General features: G+C 37.0%; 1 protein-coding gene and 1 pseudogene across 2 annotated transcripts in view; both read left to right on the top strand.

Moving 5' to 3' along the window:
• PPP1R2 (protein phosphatase 1 regulatory inhibitor subunit 2) overlaps positions 1 to 21,267 on the top strand; it is a 36,693-nt gene that overhangs the window by 13,648 nt on the left and 1,778 nt on the right. The window contains exons 2-6 of one of the 2 annotated variants that reach the window (XR_008555560.1): positions 11,407 to 11,514; positions 14,010 to 14,087; positions 14,611 to 14,705; positions 18,776 to 18,943; positions 19,809 to 19,876. Coding sequence is in view for 1 of the 2 variants with exons in the window: in XM_008151619.3 (XP_008149841.1) it covers positions 11,407 to 11,514; positions 14,010 to 14,087; positions 14,611 to 14,705; positions 18,776 to 18,943 (449 nt within the window). In the remaining variant the exon portion in view is untranslated. The remainder of the gene's footprint in view (positions 1 to 11,406; positions 11,515 to 14,009; positions 14,088 to 14,610; positions 14,706 to 18,775; positions 18,944 to 19,808; positions 19,877 to 21,267) is intronic. The other variant, XM_008151619.3, reaches the window with a different exon arrangement.
• On the top strand, positions 15,176 to 15,284 carry LOC114235191 (U6atac minor spliceosomal RNA; annotated as a pseudogene).

The raw sequence follows: 21,267 nt of genomic DNA, 5'->3' as shown, positions 1-21,267 counted from the left end.
TTGTCTTATCAGGGGGGAACATTTAGTTACTGGATCATGGGTCTCCCTTCTTTTCGTTGCTTTTGAATTGCTTTCTTCACAAAATTAATCTTCTTAAAATGTGAATCCTTTTCTTTCATTATCCTTCTAAGCTTCTTTATAATTTCTATCTAAAATCTTTAGAGCCCTAGCTGGTTTGGCTCAGTGGATAGAGCGTCAGCCTGTGGACTGAAGGGTCCTGGGTTCGATTTTGGTCAAGGGCACAGGCCCGGGTTGTGGGCTCAATCCCCAGTAGGGGGACATGCAGGAGGCAGCCGATCAGTGATTCTCTGTCATCATTGATGTTTCTATCTCTCCCTCTCCCTCTCCCTTCCTCTCTGAAATCAATAAAAATATATTTTAAAAAATAAAATCTTTAGAGAAGTGTATCTCTTTCCACTGTAAGTTTTCTTTTATAGAATATGACCATGAGCAAACCTAATCATTTGCTGTTTAAATTTACAGAAATCTGTAGTTAATGGAACTGTTTAGCAAAATAAAATGTTTGAAATTGTAGATTTAGTCAAATAAAAAGCTGATTGCTTTTAGAAACCTTATTCGGTGGTAGATCTTAAATATTGAGCCTTGGAGGGCAAAGGTAGAAGACATTCTGTACAAAAACAACTTAATTATGTTTTCAGAATGCCTTATCTGAAACCATTCTCTACGGTGCTAAGTGAGATCTGGTTCAGGATTTTTAATCCAAAACTTTAGATTTTAAGATCATTAAAGCTCCTTATACAAATATATATTTGTATAAGGAGCTTTTATAATTTTATAAGGTGCTTTTATAATTTGGTTTCACGGGCATATTCCAGTTGATTTAACAATTCTATATAGTAAGAAAGGCTGCTATTAAAACTCCATTTTATTATAATTTCCATGTGGAGTTAATATAGCCCAAGAGAGGATGTTTTCTGGGCTTGCCCCTGATTACAGGGTTAGTGAAAGGTGACTGGAACTTGAACCTTAAATATCTGTCTCGGAGTTAAATTTTTTGGTGGTTTTTTTTTTTTTTCCTGCCATAAGACCAACTATTACTGATAAGACAGTCTGAAACTTGGCATCTAAAAACATCAATATAAAGCAAGATGTATTTATTCGGTCTAGTTCAATCAAGTGTTTTTTTAATACTAACATTTAAATTTGATGAGTTGAAAATTCAGTTCTATGCTGAGTGAATAAAAGCTCTTTAAGAAGAAATTTTATTTCTGTGCTTAGAATTAATGCACCACGCTCCCCTGGGTCCGGGTGAGGCCATGTGTCCCTGGATCCGGGTGAGGCCTCGCGCACCTAGGTCCGGGTGAGGCCTCGCGCACCTAGGTCCGGGTGAGGCCACGCGCCCCTGGGTCTGGGAGAGGCCACGCGCCCCTGGGTCCAGGTGAGGCCATGTGTCCCTGGATCCGGGTGAGGCTGGGTCCCGGGTCCGGGTGAGGCCACGTGCCCCTGGGTCTGGGAGAGGCCACGCGCCCCTGGGTCCGGGTGAGGCCATGTGTCCCTGGATCCTGGTGAGGCCTCGTGCACCTAGGTCCGGGTGAGGCCACGCGCCCCTGGGTCTGGGAGAGGCCACGCGCCCCTGGGTCCAGGTGAGGCCATGTGTCCCTGGATCCGGGTGAGGCTGGGTCCCGGGTCCAGGTGAGGCCACGCGCCCCTGGGTCTGGGAGAGGCCACGCTCCCGTGGGTCCGGATGAGGCCATGTGTCCCTGGATCCGGGTGAGGCCTCGCGCACCTAGGTCCGAGTGAGGCCACACGCCCCTGGGTCTGGGAGAGGCCACGCGCCCCTGGGTCTGGGAGAGGCCACGCGCCCCTGGGTCCGGGTGAGGCCATGTGTCCCTGGATCCGGGTGAGGCCTCGTGCACCTAGGTCCGGGTGAGGCCACGCGCCCCTGGGTCTGGGAGAGGCCACGCGCCCCCGGGTCCGGGTGAGGCCATGTGTCCCTGGATCCGGGTGAGGTCTCGCGCACCTAGGTCCGGGTGAGGCCACGCGGCCCCTGGGTCTGGGAGAGGCCACGCGCCCCTGGGTCTGGGTGAGGCCACGTGCCCCTGAGTCCGGGTGAATCCGTGCCCCTGGGTCAGGCCGAGACCAAACCAGAGTGAGTCGGACCTACGTTACCACCATTTGTCCACCATCCAGAGCTGAGGGGTCAGTGCTGACATGTACACATAAGGAACTGGTGGACATTGAAATTGGGTCTCTAAAGAACTGTTGGTCCAGAAAGAAACTCACTACAGACTGATTCATTTGCCTGTCAGCATAACTATTATTGCTCGTCTCACATTCAGTTCTTATAAGTATATCTCTAGGGACACATGATCTCGCTCATCTAGGGGAAATGATGAACAACATAGACTGATGAACAAGAACAGAACCAGAAACAAGCAGGCATCGATCGGACTATCGGGCCACAGAGGGAGGATAGGGGAGGTTGGGGGGAGGGGGGAGAGATCAACCAAAGGACTTGTGTGCATGCATATGAGCCTATCCTTTATAAGTATTTATAAATACTTATAAAGTATTTCTAGTTCTCTTAAGTATATTTATCTTATTTGTAGTTCCCCCTTGTCCACGGTTTCACTTCCCATAGTTTAAATTACCTGCGGTCCAAAAATATTAAATAGATGCAAACAACTATATGCTAACAAATTTGACAATTTGGGAGAAATGGGTAAATTCCTAGAAACATATAGTCTTCTAAGACTAAAACAGACTGATTACAATCAATGAATTCGAAGCAGTAATCAAAAAACTTTCAACAAGCAAAAGTCCTGGATGGTTTCACAAGTGAATTTTACCAACATTCATTGAACGGTTAAGTTCAACAGGGGGTTGGGGCATCCGTGGGGAGGGGTGTGGGATGGGAATGGGGGAATGAGGACAAATATGTGACACCTTAATCAATAAAGAAATTTTAAAAAAAAAGAAAAAGAAAATAGAGGCAGTGGGGGGTCACCAGACAATAGCAACAGGGAAGGGAAGAAAAAGAGTAAACAGAAGCAGTAGTATCAAATTTCTTATTGTTACAAACAATTGTATTTGTTATCAGCAAACATATATAAAATTGTAATAAGTGCATAATTTTTGTTTATGTATATGTTTGTGTATTAAAATGTGCTTCATCTTAAAAAAAAAAAAAAAGAATGCACCAAAAGAACATAAAGTCAGGCTTACTTGCGATGTAATTTTTAAGGTGACTCAGAGCATAGTGAAGTGAGTATAATGTTAAAATTTAAGTATGTAATTTTCCAAGAGCATTTCAGGATCAGGGTATTAGTAGATTTGGGAAAATTAAAATTGTCTACATTTAAACCTCAACAGTGTGGACCAAATGCAGAAGGTATGATTTGAATCTGTGTAAAATCTACATTGATTCTTTTTAAAGTAGTAGTAGTTTCAAATTATATAACCAAGTGATAAACTGTATATATGACAAAATGTCAGCAGAGACCTTTATATCCTTTTTAATGAGTATATAAGGATTTGTAATTAAGGCATTAATTATTGAACATCTTAATAGTTGTGCAAATATTTTGTTGAATGGATATTAACAAGTGTTCATAAAGTACTTATAAAGTATTTCTAGTTCTCTTAAGTAGATTTATCTTATTTGTAGTTCCCCCTTGTCCACAGTTTCACTTCCCATAGTTTAAATTACCTGCAGTCCAAAAATATTAAATAGATGCAAACAACTATATGCTAACAAATTTGACAATTTGGGAGAAATGGGTAAATTCCTAGAAACATATAGTCTTCTAAGACTAAAACAGACTGATTACAATCAATGAATTCGAAGCAGTAATCAAAAAACTTTCAACAAGCAAAAGTCCTGGATGGTTTCACAAGTGAATTTTACCAACATTCAAAGAAAAACTAACACTTATCCTTCTCATGCTATTCCAAAAAAATTCTGGCGGGAAGACACCCAACCTCATTTTACGAGGTCAGTATTACCCTGATTCCAAAACCAGATAAGGAAATTACAGAAAAAGAAAATTATAGGCCAATATTCCTGATGAACATGGATATAAAAATCCTCAACAAAATATTAGCAAGCTGAATTCAGCAATACATTAAAAAGATTATATACCATGATCAAGTGGGATTTATTCCTGGGATTCAGCGTTGGTATAATATCTGTAAATCAAATAAGGTGATGCACCCCATAAACAAAATGAAGGACAAAAATCATATGATCATATCATTAGATTCAGAAAAAGAATTTGACAAAATCTAGCGTCCATCCTATATAATAAAAGTATAGTATGCAAATTGTCCCCTCAACCGGAGTTCTTCCAGGAGTTTGACCAGGGGGTGGGCTGGCCGGGGGAAGGGAGGGAGGCCCCGGTGCTGGCAGGCAGCCAGGGGAAGGGAGGGAGGCCCCAGCCGGTGGCCAGCAGCCGCTAGGGACCCTACCGGTGCATGAATTTCATGCACTGGGCCTCTAGTTTATGATAAAACTCTTAGCAAAGTGGGAATAGAAGGAACACAGTTCAACATAATGAAATTCTCATATGACAAACCCACAGCTAACATTGTACTCAATGGGGAAAAACTAAAAGCATTTCCCTTAAGATCAGGAACAAGACACCATTCTTATTCAGCATTGGAAGTCCTAGCCACAGCACTCAAGACAAGAAGAAGAAATAAAAGGCATCCAAATTGGAAAGGAAGAAGTAAAACTATCATTATTTGCAGATGACATGAATACTGTATACAGAGAACCCTAAAGATTCCACCAGGAAGCTATTAAAACTGATGAATGAATTCAGTAAAATAACAGATACAAAATTAATATTAAGAATTTGATTGCATCTTTACCTTCTATATATATAAAAGGCTAATATGCAAAGTGTCCCCTCGGGAGTTCAACCAGGAGTTCGATTGCTTGCTATGACGTGCACTGACCACCAGGGGGTGGCACGGAATGAAAGAAGGCCCTGGCCAGCAGCCGAAAGGCCCCGATTGGCCCTAATCGCCGGCCAGGCCTAGGGACTCTACCCATGCATGAATTTTGTGCACCATCCTCTAGTATATCAATAATGAAGTATCAGAAAGGGAAACTAAGAAAACAATCCCATTTATAATTGCATCAGAAAAAATAAAATATCCAGGAATAAATTGAACCAAGGTGATAAAAGACCTGTACTCAGAAAATTATAAGACACTGACAAAAGACATTGAAGAAGATACAAATAAATGGAAGCATATACAGTGCTCTTGAATAGGAAGAATTAACATAATTAAAATGTCCATACTACTAAAAAAAATCTATAAATTAAACGAAATTCCTATCAAAATACCAATGGTGTTTTTCACATAACTATAACAAATAATTTAAACATTTATTTGGAACCACAAAAGACCTTGAATAGCCACAGCAATCCTAGGAAAAAGAACAAAGTTGGAGGTATCATGCCAGCTGATACCAAATGATACTACAAGGCTATATTAATCAAAACAGCATGGTATTGGCATAAAAACAGATACATAGATCAATGAAACAGAATTGAGAGCCCAGAAGTAAACCCATGCCTATATGGTCAATTAATATATGACAAAAGAGACAAGAACATACAGTGGGGTAAAGACAGTCTATTCAATAAATGGTGTTGGAGAAATTGGACAAATAAATGCAAAAGAAAATAGACCACCTTATACCATATGCAAAAATAAACTCAAAATGGATCAAAGACTTAAATATAAGATGGAAACCATACAACTCCTAGAAGAAAACAGGCAGTAAAGTCTCAGATATTTCTTAAAGCTCTATTTTTTCTGATATATATCCTTGGGCAAGGGAAACAAAAGAAAAAAATGAACAAATGGGACTGTATCAAAATTTTTGCACAGCAAAGGAAACTCAACAAAATGAAAAGACTGTCTGCTGAGTAGAAGATATTCGCCAATGGTACATCTGATGAGGGGTTAATATCCAAAATTTATAAAGAACTCCTATAACTCCCTCTAGCTGGTTTGGCTTAGTTGGCCCATGAACTGAAGGGTCCCTGGTTTGATTCCAGTCAATGTACCTTGGTTGCAGGCTTAACCTTTTGCACTCGGATGTCGAGTGTGACTCGACACGGTTAGCATCAGTAGCAGGAATCGAGAAAAAAGCAAGTGAGTGCAAAGGGTTAATCCCAGCCCGGTTGGGGCATGTGAGGGAGGCAACCAATCGCTGTGTCTCTCTCACATCAATGTCTCTTGTCTCTCCCCATCCCTTCCACTCTGTCTAAAAATCAATGGAAAAATATCCTCGGGTGAGAATTAACAACAAAAAAGAACTCATATAACTCAATACCAAAAACAACCAATCCAATTAAAATATGGGCAGAGGCCCTGAATAGACACTTCTCCAAAGAGGACATACAGATGGTCAATAGACATATGAAAAGATGCTTAGCATCACTAATCATCAGAGAAATGCAAATATAAACCACAGTGACATACCACCTCACACCTATCATAATGGCTATCATCAGTAAATCAGCAAACAAGTGCTGGCAAGGATGTGGTGAAAAGGGACCCCTTGATCACTTTTAGTGGGAATGCAGATTGGTACATCCATTATAAAAACCAGTATGGAGGATCCTTAAAAATAAAAATAAAAATTGGAACTGCCTTGAGACTCAGCAATTACATTTTTGGGAATATATCCAAAGGAACCAAAAATACATATTCGAGAGAATATATGCATTCCTATGTTTATTGCAGTGTTATTTACAATAGCTAAGATATGGAAGCAACCCAAGCACTCATCAATAGACAAGTGGATAAACAAGATTGCTACATATATACAATGGAATATTACTTGACCATAAAAAGAATGAAACCTTACCATTTGAAACAGCATATTTGGACCTAGAGGGTATTATGCATAGTGAATTAAGTCCATTAGAAAAAGACAAATACCATATGCTTTCACTTACATGTGGAGTCTAAAGAGCAAAATAAACAAATAAAATAGAAACAGACTCAGATACAGAGAGCAGACTAATGGTTGCCAGCGGGTAAGGCGGTTAGGGGACTGGCTGAAAAAGTTGAAGGGATTAAGAAATACAAATTGGGCCCTACCCAGTCTAGTTCAGTGGATAGAGCATCGGCCTGTGGACTGAAGGGTCCTGGGTTTGATTCTGGTCAAGGGCACATGCCTTGGTTGTGGGCTCGATCCCCAGTAGGAGATCGAGCAGGTCAGTGTGCAGAAGACAGCTGATCAATGATGCTTATCATTGATATTTCTATCCCTCCCTCCCTCTCTGAAACCAATAAAAATATATATTTTAAAAAGTTTTAAAGAAATACAAATTGGTAGTTACAAAATAGTCATGGAAATGTGAAGTACAGCATCAGTGATATAGTCAATAATATTGTAATGGTACTAGAAATATTGGGGGAACTAGAAATATTGGGGGAAATGCTTTGTAAAGTCTAACAACTATGCTGTTTACTTGACACTAATACAAAATAATTTTCAATGTAAACACAACTGAAAAATAAAATTTTAAAAGAAAACAAGAATATTAAATGAATTCCAGAAATAAGCAATTCATGAATTTTACTTTATTTTTATTTCTTTTTTTATCTTTATTGTTGAGAGTATTACATATGTCCCCTTCCTTTTCCCCCCATTGCTCCCCTCCACAAAGTTCCCACCTCACCACAGGCTTTCACCACCCTATTGTCTGTGTCCATGGGTAATGCATATATGCACATAAGTTCTTCAGTTAATCTCTTCCTGCCATCCCACCACCACCACTCTTCCCTCTGAGATTCATCAGTCTGTCCCATGTTTCCATGTCCCTAGTTCTATTTTATTCATCAATTTATGTTATTCATTAGATTCCACATATAAGTGAGATCATGTGATATTTGTCTTTCTCTGACTGGCTTATATCACTTAGCATAATAATTTCCAGGTCCCTTCCATGCTGTCTGAAAGAGTAAGAGGTCCTCCTTTTTTACAGCTGCATGGTATTCCATTGTGTAAATGTACCACAGCTTTTTTATCCATTCATCTGCTGATGGGCACTTGGGCTGTTTCCAGATCTTAGCTATTGTAAATTGTGCTGCTATGGACATAGGGGTGCATACATTCTTTCTGATTGGTGTTTCAGGCTTCTTAGAATATATTCCTAGTGTGAGATCACAGGATCAAATAACAGTTCCATTTTTTAATTTTTTGAGGAAACTCCACACTGTTTTCCATAGTGACTGCACCAGTCTGCATTCCCTCCAGCAGTGTACGAGGGTTCCTTTTTCTCCACAGTCTCACCAGCACTTGTTGTTTGTTGATTTAGTGATGGTAGTCATTCTGTCAGGTGTGAGATGATACCTCATTGTCATTTTAATTTGCATTTTTCTGATGATTAGTGACGTTGAAACCAACATCATAGTAAAGGAGCAAAGACTAAAAGTGTTTCCCTTAAGAACAGGAACAAGACAGGGATGTCTGTTTTCACCACTCTTATTCAACATAGTACTGTAAGTTCCAGCTACAGCAGTCAGACAAGAAGAAAAGATAAAAGGCATTAAAATTGTCAAGGAGGAAGTAAAACTGTCATTATTCATAGATGACATGATATTACACATGGAAAACCCTACAGAATCCACCAAAAGAACTACTAGACTTGATAAGCACATTCGGCAAAGTAGCAGGATACAAAATTAATATCCAGAAATCAGTGGCATTTTTATACACCAATAATCTCTCTGAAAGAGAAACTAAAAAAAAAAAAAAAATCCCTTTTATTATTGCAAATAAATAAGTAAATAAGCAAATGTAGGAATTAATTTAACCAGGGAGGTAAAAGACCTGTACTCGAAAAACTACTGGACATTGAAAAAAGAGATAGAGGAAGCTACAAATAAGTGGAAGAATATACCGTGTTCATGGATTGGAATGAGGTAACATCATTAAAATGTCCATACTACCCAAAGCAATCTAAATCTACAGATTCATTGCAATCCCTATTAAAATACCAATGACATATTTCACAGATCTAGAACAAATACTCCAAAAATGTATATGGAACAAAAAAAGACCCCGAACAGCTGCAGATATCTTGAGAAAGAAGAACAAAGTTGGAGGTATCAAAATATCAGGTTATACTACAAAGCCATGTTTTATTGTTAATCAAAACAGCCTGGCACTGGTATAAGAATAGGCATATAGATCAATGGAACAGAGCTGAGAACCCAGAAATCGACCCAAGCCATTATGCTCAATTAATATTTGACAGATGAGGCAAGAGCATATAAGGGAGTAAAGAGAGTTTCTTCAATAAATGATGCTGGGAAAATTGGACAGATATGTGCAAAAATAATGAAACTAGACCACCAACTAACACCATACACAAGAATAAACTAAAAATGGATAAAAGACTTAAATGTAAGTCGTGAAACCATATAAATCCTAGAAGAAAATATAGGCAGCAAAACCTCAGACATCTGTAGCAGAATTTTCACCAATAAATCACCTAGGGCAAGAGAAACAAAGGAAAAAATAAATAAATGTGACTACATTATACTAAAAAGCTTCTGCACAGCTAAAGAAACCAGCATCACAATGAAAAGGGAAACACACTGTTTGGGAGAACATATTTGCCAATGATACATCTGATGGGTTAATTTCCAAAATATATAAAGTACTCATACAACTTAACAAAAGGAAGACAATCTAATTTAAAAATGGGCAGAGGACCTGAATAGACACTTGCCCAAAGAGGACATACAAATAAATGGCCAAGAGACTTGAAAAAATGCTCAACAATTCATTGTGCACCTTTCTAAGTAGCATGTTAAAACCTCAGTGTGAATCATCCCTTTGTCCAGCGTATTCACATTGTATACTAGTACACTACCTGCCTATAGTCACTTAATAGCCATTTGGTAATCAGATCAACTGTTCAGGTATCACAGTGCTTTTGTTGAAGCAACCCTTTAGTAGCCTAATGCTATATCACAATGCCTACGTTCGTTCACCTCAGTTCATCTCATTACGTAGGCATTGTCATCTCACATCATCATAAGAAAGGTGATGAGTACAATATATTGAGAGAGACCACATTCACATAACTTTTATCACAGTATATTGTTATAATTGTGCTATTTTATTGTTAATCTCTTACTGTGCCGAGTTTACTAGTATAAATTAAACTTTATTATAAGTATGTATATACAGGGAAAAACATAGTATATATAAGGTTCAGTATTATCTGCAATTTCAGGCATTCTAATGTGTCCCCCAGAGATAAGGGGGGACTGCTGTATTCCATTTCTGAGCAAAGCCTTATTTTTCTAGATTAAAAAATTGAGTTGTAGTTTTATTTTTTTTTTTGCAAACTAAATCTTTATTTAGTGGTATATGAATTCAATGAAGTTTTCCCTATCGTTTAATGTTCTGATTTTTTTTTGTTGAATATTAGAGATCGTTTTTTAAAGCTGGTGACAATGAAACAAAGGCTGGGGAAATGAGCCTAAGTAGGCTGCTTTGGTTCACTAAGAATTCAGAGAATAAGCGGCCTTGAGAATAGATTCAGGGAGTTTGCCTGGAATGAACTGCAGCTGCCCATTGCTGCCCTGGTTGCAAGCCTCATGGGGTCCCTTAGAGTTTAGGAGATGCATTCCTCTGGGGAAGAAAGGAGGGGGGCAGCGTGTGGGTGTGCTCCTGAGAGGGAGAGCAAGCCTGATTCTTTTTATAGGTATGTATATCTGAAAAAATTAGGCCAAAAAAAATTCTGTTTGATTTTTTTAATCACAGTGTTACTAATACATAGTAACAAAAATCCTTAATTATTGAGATCAAACAATGTATAAATTTCAATTTTTACTGCTTTAATTCTTTAGATCAGGTGAAGACTAAATATGTCATATAGTGTTTTGAATGCCTGGTGAAGATTCTGAATAATATGTTTTTAATATGTGGGCACTAAGTATTTTATAAAATATTTACCAAGATTTTATTTTATTTATTTATTTATTCATTTATTTATTTTTGCTTTAAGATTTTATTTTAATGACATACGGTTTTTATCCTAAGTCAGTTTCTATTCTAATAAAGTAGCTGTAAAAATAGAAGTTAGCAGTCAACTAAAAACTGATGTTTGTGAATTTTCACCCAGTCGGTATGGCTCAGCGGTTAAGTGTCGACCTAAGAACCAAAAGGTCGCCTGGTCGGGGCACATGCCCCGATTGGTCGCTTGATCCCCAATATAGGGGTACGTGCAGGAGGCAGCCGACTGATACTGTTCTCTCTCATTGATGTTTCTATCTCTCTATCCCTCTCCCTTTCTCTCTAAAAATCAATAAAAACATTTTTAGGTGTTTGTGAATTTTAGATGTGTACATTTTTTATCTTTTATTGTTTTGAGGAAAATTTTTTTCTTTTAATTTTAGTAAAAAATCCCAGAAGTGGGATGAAATGAACATCCTGGCGACATATCATCCAGCAGACAAAGACTATGGTTTAATGAAAATAGATGAACCAAGCACGCCATACCACCGGTAATGTTTTGTAGACATCATTCCTTTTTTGACTTGTTTACATTTTGCATTTGATAATGAACTTTTGGATAACAGCTGATTTGAATTTGTTTTTATATGTGTTACTGGAGCACTAATTAATAACCCAACTGTAAAATATAACTAATATGTAACTTTAAAATGGGCTTGTTTGCTTCCAAAATAGAAATCAGGGGCTTACTCAAGTCTCTTTGCAGAAAATAACTTCACAAATGTTAACTATTTTTTAACCCATTCAAAGACAAGTGGTCATTACTACTGTTTGATGTCCTTCTTTTTCACTTACATAATATTGTAGTTTAGATAAGTGCATTGTTATTGTTAGCAATTTTGAGTCTTCCAAAATTTTTAAAATAATAGTGTGTGGCAGTGATTAGTATAAAGACAAAAATAATGTGCCAATTAGCATTTTGCGAAGATGGCGTTCTAAATAAGTGGAAATACCTAATGCAGAGTATGCCTTAACTTGTATCGAAAAAATAAAGATTTTCAGGACTGAAATATTTTGTCATTGAAGTGTAAGTTCATAAATCCAGAAATTATTGTTAAAATAGAGTTAAGAAATTCTGTTTTAAATCAATGGATGAAATCTTTGGAAGAAGCGAAGTTGAGATAACTTGATGATAACAAAAACCGTAAAAAGAATAAACATGATGATTTTGGCAAGGGTAGAAAGAAATAAGGAAATAGTAAGTACAGATACTGAAACACTAATACTAATAAACTTGAGGGAAGAAATAGACATATTATTTATGAAAAGTTTATATTGTTTTCTCCTAATTACAGATATACTTTAAAACATATCTTAAAACATTTATTGTACCAGAAGCCAAAGTTAGGGCTTTCTTCCTTTTCAATAAAAGTAGCAGACTATTTTGTAACTACCAATTTGTACCTCTTAATCCCTTCACTTCTTTCACGGGGATATAAAAGTACAGTATAGGGAATATATTCAATATGTATGGTACTAAGTAGGTACTGGAAATTTCAGGGGAAACACTTTGTAAAGTATGATTGTCTAACCACTTTGTTGTATACCTAAAGACTTTAGATCTAACATGATTCAAAAATATAGCTGTACTCATTATTTTTAGGCTTTATATTTAAAATATAATAAATCAGAATGGTAGATGAACAGTGTCCAGCACGGCCAGTGGTGAACCTGAGGAGGGGTGGTGAAGGATTAAAGAAGACACACAAGAGAATATAGATGGGACCAGGTAGATCACTGTGCCTGGATGAGGAAACAGTGACACAGCCTGTAAGCCAAAGCTTTATTTAAATTATAGTCAGATCACACAAAGCAAAACAAGGGCAAGAGGTTTACAGTGTTCTTGCGAATTTCAAATCTGCTTCTTTCCTGTGTTGCCATTCTCTGAACTCTATTAAGCTTTATTTAGGCAGCACTTGCTGCACCCCCCACCCCACATCCCTTAGCTACCTAGGACTTCAGGGTCAGACTATAAGGTCAAGCTTACAACCATAGCCTTTTGGCTATAATTGTGCTGGGAGGGCTTTGCCCTCCATGCTGGGACTTGTATGTGGCTTTGCCACAAGTCAGTCCGAGGCTTGATCCTGTCTGAACACTGCAGCCACTCTCCACAGGTAGATACGCTTTTTTCTCTCTCTCTTTACCTTACCCATATTCTTCCTCTGAGAGTCTCGAAAGTTATTTGGTCCCTAAATGATTGAGGCTGTGTGTATGTACAGATGTGTGTGCATACATACATCTGTATGTACGTTTTCTTGATGTGGTGCTCAGTTTTACTAGCTCTTATTTTTCTTGAAGAGGTTTTTATTTGTTTGTTTTTAAGATGCTTTTTATAGCCATGGCCATTGTTGCTCAGTGATGAGTGTAGGCCCACAATTCAAAGGATTGCGGGTTCGATCCCTGGCCCCATTCGGGCACATGCAGGAGGCAACCAATACATGTGTCTCACATCAATGTTTCTTTCTTCCCCCCCTTCCCATATACACTCTCTGAAAAGCAATGGAAAAATATCCTCAGGTGAGGAATTAAAAAAAAAAGTAGGTTTATAGTGTTTGTATGGAAAATAAGACAATAAATATTTTGTTATTTTTACCTAAACTTATGTCTGCATAGATCCCTTTGTCTCATCTTCAGGTTATGTAACATTACATATTCTAAAACAGACAGTGAGGTTGTTTTGTTTGTTTGTTTTTGCATTATTTGTCTCCCCCACCCCCACTGGATGGAATAATCGAAGTATTTTTTTACAGATGGTTTGAATTTTCAATATTTATCTTCATGGTTGCAGTAGTGTTGTTGTTTTTTAATCATTTACTTTTAAATATTTGCATTGAATTGAATTGAAGCTAAAATTAAACATCAAAGATGACAACAGAGCTATAAATGTCTTGATATTTTAAGTAAGTCTATTGGATTATATTTACCTTGTTTTTCTGCTTGAGAAATTATAGTTCCGTTATTAATTATAATATGCTTGTTGTCCTAGTATGATAGGTGATGATGAAGATGCATTGAGTGATTCAGAAAACACTGAAGCCCTGATCCCAGATACGTTAGCTAAGAAGTAAGTACTGATGACTATAAAGCATTTTCACTTACGCTGTTTTTAATTGTGCAGAGTTAAAGGCATTTTACTTGTACAAGTGTAAATAAAAAGCATGTGCTAAGTATATCTGGATTTTTCATAACAATTTTTATAGTCTTGTTTCTAGATTAAAATCAAGGTATGCAAGTGACAGAAAGATTAGAGTACCAGAGCCTAATACACTGATTGTGGTTTGTTTGTTTTTTTAATATCCTGCCTCCTGAGTTTTAACAGTGAATGTGAGAAAGGCAAAAATAACTGAATTTCTAAACAAAAGCTCTATTTCTTTGCTGTTCATTGATTTCTCACCCTCCAGTCTTCTTGTTGCATTTTGGTTTCTACACCCAGGCTCACTCTCTTGCTTTTTATTTTCCTCATCAAGTTATAGCTAGTATGTTAATGACCTTGTTAATGATGTTTTAATGGTACTCAAAAGTTGAACAAGTCACTGAGTTAATATAAAAATATCAGAGTGTTGATTTCTTTGCAAATGATTGTTTAGATTAGCTGCTGCTGAAGGCTCGGAGCCCAAGTATCAGGTTCATGTACAAGAAAGCAGTGACGATGAAGACAGTGACCTCTCACCTGAAGAACAAGGTAGTTTATTTCCTGTTCTTCTTTCAGCGTTATGCTAATAATTTTTGCTTAAAATAAACGCATTATTTGGAAGATTTAAAATGGTTGTGTGTTTTTTTGGAAAGTGGATAAGGGAGATTGGGAGTGACATTTTTAAATTCAAATTCTACTTATGTGTGTTTATTGTATTGACAGTCTTTTCCACCTCGATATCAAGAATTTGGGAAAATATTACCATCTTTAAAGTAATCACTGGTGTTCCTTTGTAATTTTTTTAGTGCCTGGCATAGAGTAGATGCTCAGTAAATATTTATTAGATTAATGCTTTTAGAGTCATTGAGTGTATGGGTGGTTTTAAAGTAGATAGAAATAAAAGCTAATTTGCCAGTTGTTTGTGCTTTTTCTGTTTCAAGGCAGAAAAACTTAATGATCCCAGATAGTCAGGCATAGTAAGAAGATTTTTATTAGGTTCCATCATACAAAGAACGATAGTGTCATAGGAAAGAAGATAAAGATAACCTCTCAACGGGGATGGAAAAGGCCTTTGTAGCCCATATAGCACATATACAGTTAAGGCATTGCTATCTACTCATTGTTTCTATTATTACAGTAACAGCGGTTATGTATGGAGGTTCGGAGAAAAGGAAGATATTTCACCTTGCTTTTTATACCTTTGAACCATATGAATGTAGAATCTTTTTAAGAATTAAAAATAGTTTATATAACTTAAACTATTTTTAAAAGGAAAAAACCACAAGCCTCTGTGTAGAAAAAAAAAAAAAAAAAGATGCAAGAAAGACCCACATACCCTCACAGAAAAAGAAAAGAGAGTAGCAGTATACTTGGAGCTTTGAAATGTAGGGACTACCTAAAAGAAGTTCAGAATCTTTGTCATAGGCAGCTGCTAAGGTATAATTTGCTATTCCCTCCTTACATCCTTAGAATATAGCTTATTCCATGAAATTATGATAGTCTGAGCCTAATTGTACAAAATAGAAAATTTTACGAATAGCATAATCTCAAGTTGTATTATATTTTTTGTACCCACAGTGACTTCCTGACTTATATTTTCCCAACATATACTCCAAAAGGCCCTTAAAAGGGTTTCAGATAGAAATTCTATATCTTGTTTTCTTCATTATTCTCTAAAAACATGATCTATTGAGAACAGGGAATTTATTATTAACCTATACTGTATTGACAATTTTCATTAAGGATTTTTTCTTTAAATTGTACTTCTGGGAATAAGCCAGCAGGGGGAACTATTGAATAGTTGGCAATTTCACATGTTCAGTTTCCACTAGTAGAGTTACTGATGTGTATATATGTATAGATGTTTATTACTTATAAACAAATTACATGTCTTAAAAAGCCTTGTTTGTTGACAGAAATTTTTAGAAAAAAATGTCTTGTAACTGATAGCATAACAAGATACTGGCTATGGAGTCAGACAGACCTAAGTTTGTACTCCAGGTATGTCACTTGTCTTAATTTCTCTTGAGTCTACATTTCCTCATTTATAAATCGGGAGCTTTAGAAATACTGAGAGCCATTGGTATTAAATTACATAGAGTTTAAAGCACTTAGCACTGCTTCTTGGCATATTGTAAGTGCTCAGTAAATATTAACTTTTAAGAATTTAAAATAATTGGTATATTCTCCATTATATTAGTTTGTAGGATAGTAAAAGAAAATATAAAAAGGATAATTAACTTGTTTGTTCATGTGGTTAGTTCATTATTATTAATCTGGACCTGAAATCTGAATGCCCTTGTACTCTGCATTATGTTGCTCTGCCATACAAGGATTATATAGATAAAATGAATATATTCAAAGAAGACTAAGACTATTTGTGTATTAGCAGCTTTCTATGAAGTGAATAGAAATTTATTAAATTATGTAATAAGTTTTGAGTATTCCAAAACTAAAATATATCTGTAACAAGCAAAACCAAGTTTATTATCTCTTAAAATTAAAAAGAAATAATTTTCTTAGACTGTAAATATAATTCACACAAAAAATACTATAATATCAACTCCTAGGAATAAGGAACTACAAATTAAAAATGTCATGGTACCTTTCTTTCCTTTCAGATCAACAAGAATTAAAAAGAATGATAATATCTCTTTCAGTGTGAATGTGGAGAAATAGGTTACTCATATTACTATTGGTAGGCATGAAAAATGAAAACTAAAAACAAAACAAAACATCTTTTGATCTAGTAATTCAGTTTCCCTGTACAATTCAGTTTAATGTTTTTTTAAACATTTTAAATGAAATCCCATTTAATATACATGTGTACATAAAATTACAAAAATAAAAAGTGCACAAGAGTATCCCGCTTTACTATATGAGATATTTCAGGGGGTTTTTTTTTGTTCTACTTTTTTTCTTTAAATGCTAGTTGTGACTCACTAAATAGTCATGAAGCACAGTTTGAAACCACACTAGTTAATATTACGAAGATAATAGAACAAATACACAAAAATGTATGTATATTACATCATAAAAAACATTGAAAATATAAAGAGAGAAATCAGGAACCTATGATCAAGAATAGGGGATAAAATTGTAACTCATACTTTATAATCATTTTTAAATTATGTAAACCTGCTCTGTACATGGCAGAATTTTACTATGCTTCTCTCATGAAATTGTGTTACTTGTAATGAGAAAAAGTGTTACCTTTTTAGTAAATTTATACAGTATTAGAGGCATTTAGGATTTTTTTTTATATTGCCTTGTACTACATCATCTGAATACTTAAAGGCATAACTAAAAATTTAGTCATGAGAACTTGGTCTTTTTAATGGCCTTTTTTTTTTTTTTTCTTAATTTCATTCCTCTTTACAATATGGTACTCTGAAAGAGTAAAACAAGTCACAAAATAATCTATAAGCAGAGAAGAAGAAAGATACTTGGCAAGATCTTTATGGAATGCTGAAATGGATGTTGGTCTCAGAACTTCCCTGAAAATGATTAATGAGTGGTGATATGAACTATAAATGCCTGTAAAATAAGTATCCATAATGATAAAAACTTGAAATTAGAGGACATTGAGAAAGTACTTTGAATAGCCGTATTCTGAGAGATTTCTATTTCTTGGTGCCTTTTTGGCATTAAAATGTTTTTATGAATACCATAATAAAACTATGGTGAATGAGTTTGAATGCTCTCTTGTTTGACAAAATAAATAGTTGGCAGTTTTATATCAGCCCCCTTTTTATTTTTTAATTTACTGGTCTAAGATATTTTAAAATCTTAGAATTATTTCTTCTAAACAGTTGATCTTTAAAATGCTGTCTATTAATTAAATATGATCAGCTACATTTATTTGTTGCTTGTTTAATGTTACTATGGTGAATATAAATAAAAGAGTAGTCCATAATTACTTCACTTTAATAACTATAATAACAGGTTTTTCTTAAAATTATTCTGGGGATGAGGTTGCATTTTTAGCCAGCATTGTTTTAAATCCTAGTAATTTCTTAATGAAAGAATTTCTTAAAGAAATTTTTTTCTTAATTATAAAAATAAAAACTTAAAAATATTAAAAGTATCCCATAGTTTCTTGGCCCAGAATTAGCCACTGTTACTTATTTTCTCTCCATGTGTATGCATGCACATATATGCAGACTTTGTATATAATACTTGTACATAATACTCATCAGTTTCTACTCAAGACTATCAATACACACACACACACACACACACACACACACAGTATTATAGTTTGCTTTTTTTCCCTATTCAACTCTTTCTGGAAAGTTTTTCAATATCTTTAAATTTTCTTCACAAATAGAGCTACTAAATGGCTTTATTCCTGTATTCCAATTAAGATACACCTGAACCATCTAAAGCAGAAGTTGACAAACTTTTTCTGAAAAGACTAGAAAGTAAATATTTCCAGTTTTATAGGTCATATAGTTCTATTGCAACTACTCAGCTCTGCCTTTGAGCACAAAAGCAACCTTAAGCATTACAAAAACAAACGTGCGTCACTATGTTCCGGCGGTAGCAACAGATATAGGCTGTAAAGTTTGCCAGTCCTTGAGCTAAAGACTTCTAAGCCTATTTTTTGTATTTTACAGAAAAAAAGCGACAGTTTGAAATGAAAAGGAAGCTTCACTACAATGAAGGACTGAATATGAAATTAGCTAGGCAATTAATTTCAAAAGACCTACATGAAGATGATGAAGATGAAGAAATGTTAGAGAGTGCAACTGGAGAAAGTATGAATATGGAAGACTCAAATCAAGGTTAGATGTTTAAGAAATATTCCTGAGACTCTTGTAATCCTTTGTGCCTAAGTAATAGACTTTATTTTGCTTTGAACTTGAAGAACCTCAGAATATTTTGCTGTCATTCAATTATGCCAAAAGTTTCTAAAATTTAAACACGTGTGGCCAATCTCAAAATAATAAGGTTTTTATGCCCTGAGTTGACTTAAGACCATATTTTATTCTAGAAGCCCAGTACACGAAATTTGTGCACAGGGGTGTGTGTCCCTCAGCCCAGCCTGCACCCTCTCCAATCTGGGACCCCTCTCACAATCCAGGACTGCTGGCTCCCAACTGCTCACCTGCCTGCCTTCCTGATCACCACCTAACCACTCCCCTGCCAGCCTGATTGTACCTAACTGCTCCTCTGCCAGCCCAATTGCCCCCAACTGCCCTCCCCTGCTGACTCGGTCACCCCTAACTGCCCTCCCCTGCCAGCCTCATTGCCCCTAACGGCTCTCCCCTGCTGGTCTGGTCCCCCCCCACAACTGCTCTCCCCTGCATGCCTGGGTCACCCCCAACTGCCCTCCCTTGCAGGCCCAGTTGCCCCCAACTTCCCTCCTCTGCTATCCTGGTCCCTCCCAACTGCCCTCCCCTGCAGGCTTGATCGCCCCCAACTGCCCTCCCTTGCAGGCCTGGTCCCTCCCAACTGCCTTCCCCTACTGGCCTGATCACCCACAACTACCCTCCCTTGCAGGCCTGGTCCCTCCCAACTGTCCTCCCCTGCTGGCCATCTTGTGGTGGCCATCTTGTGTCTACATGGGGGCAGCCATCTTTGACCACACGGGGGCAGCCATCTTGTGTGTTGGAGTGACAATTTGCATATTACTCTTTTATTGGATAGGATAGGATAGAAGCCTGGTGCACGGTTGGGGGCCGGCTGGTTTGCCCTGAAGGGTGCCCCGGATCAAGGTGGGTGTTCCCTTGGGGTGTGGGGGGGCCTGTGGTGGTTTGCAGGCCGGCCACACACCCCGGCGACCCAAGCATAGGCCAGGGCCGGCTGGAAGCAGGTATCTGGGATTTATTTATCTTCTATAATTGAAACTTTGTAGCCTTGAGTGGAGGCCGGGGCGGCCAGGAAGCTTGGCTTCCTCCATTGCCAGGGGCAACCCAAGTCTCCTGCTCACTCCCGCTCCGTGGCAGCCGCCATCTTAGTTGGGTTAATTTGCATACTCGTTCTGATCGGCTGGTGGGCGTAGCAGAGTGGTGGTCAATTTGCATGTTTCTCTTTTATTAGTGTAGATTACATGGCTATGTGTTTTGGTTTATTTGATTTTAAGCAATGATGTTTGTCTTCATATTAAGCTGTATTTTGTTTTTAATGTTTTAGATCCTGTTTGATATTTCATAATCTAAATTAAGGTTTAAGCTTTTTAAAAGAAACATTTTTAATATGGAAGATTTGTTTTAATATCCCTTTGGGTGCAAAATGTATGATATGTTTTCAGTGTTGATTCTTTTGACTGTTGGATTGACAGGTTATTTGGCTAATTGTTTTTTTATAAATCCTCACCTGAGGATATTTTTTCCATTGGTTTTTATAGAGAGAGTGGAAGGGGGCAGAGGGAAAGAGAGAAACATCATTTGTCTCTCAATTGGTTGCCTCTTGCACATGCTCTGAACCGGGGCCGGGAATGGAACCTACAACCCAGGTACATGCCCTCGACCTTTCAGTGCTCGGGCTGACGATCTAACCACCTCAGACGATCTAACACAGGCCAGGGCTTGTTTTGTTTTTTTAAGTCTCAGACAGTATGCCCCTGCAGCCTACCAACTCTAGATTTTATTTATTTTTAACAAGCTGTTATTTTGGTATTCCATGAAGGTGCATCTTCTACACCACTAATGCAGATGTTGTACCTGTTTACCTACTCTTTGTAGTTGCAAACTGATGCTTTTCAGTGGAGATGTAACTTTATTTGTTGTGCTTTGGATGGCTAAATCTTAGGAAAGTAAATTATTATATTGTTTTGCTGAGCATATGTGAAATATAAGTGATTCTGTGATAGAATCTGATAACTGTCTCATAATAAAAATATTATTGTAGTATTTTTGGTATTCTGTATTAGGCTTTATTTAGCCTTTTATATAGTTTGTTTTCTGTTTTATTTTTTTATTTTTATTTATTGATGTTAGAGGAAGAGAGGAATGGAGAGAGACAGAAAAAAAACATCAATTTGTTGTCTCACTTATTTATGTATTCACTGATTGATTCCTGACCTGATATCAAACCTGAAACCTTGGCATATCAGGATGGTGCTCTAACCAACTGAGCTACCCAGCCAGGGTGATACAGTTTACTT

Source organism: Eptesicus fuscus, chromosome 3, assembly GCF_027574615.1.
Source record: "Eptesicus fuscus isolate TK198812 chromosome 3, DD_ASM_mEF_20220401, whole genome shotgun sequence".
Lineage (NCBI taxonomy): Eukaryota > Metazoa > Chordata > Mammalia > Chiroptera > Vespertilionidae > Eptesicus > Eptesicus fuscus.
The sequence above is the reverse complement of the archived record's forward strand: the minus strand, read 5'-3'. Positions and strand labels throughout refer to the sequence as shown.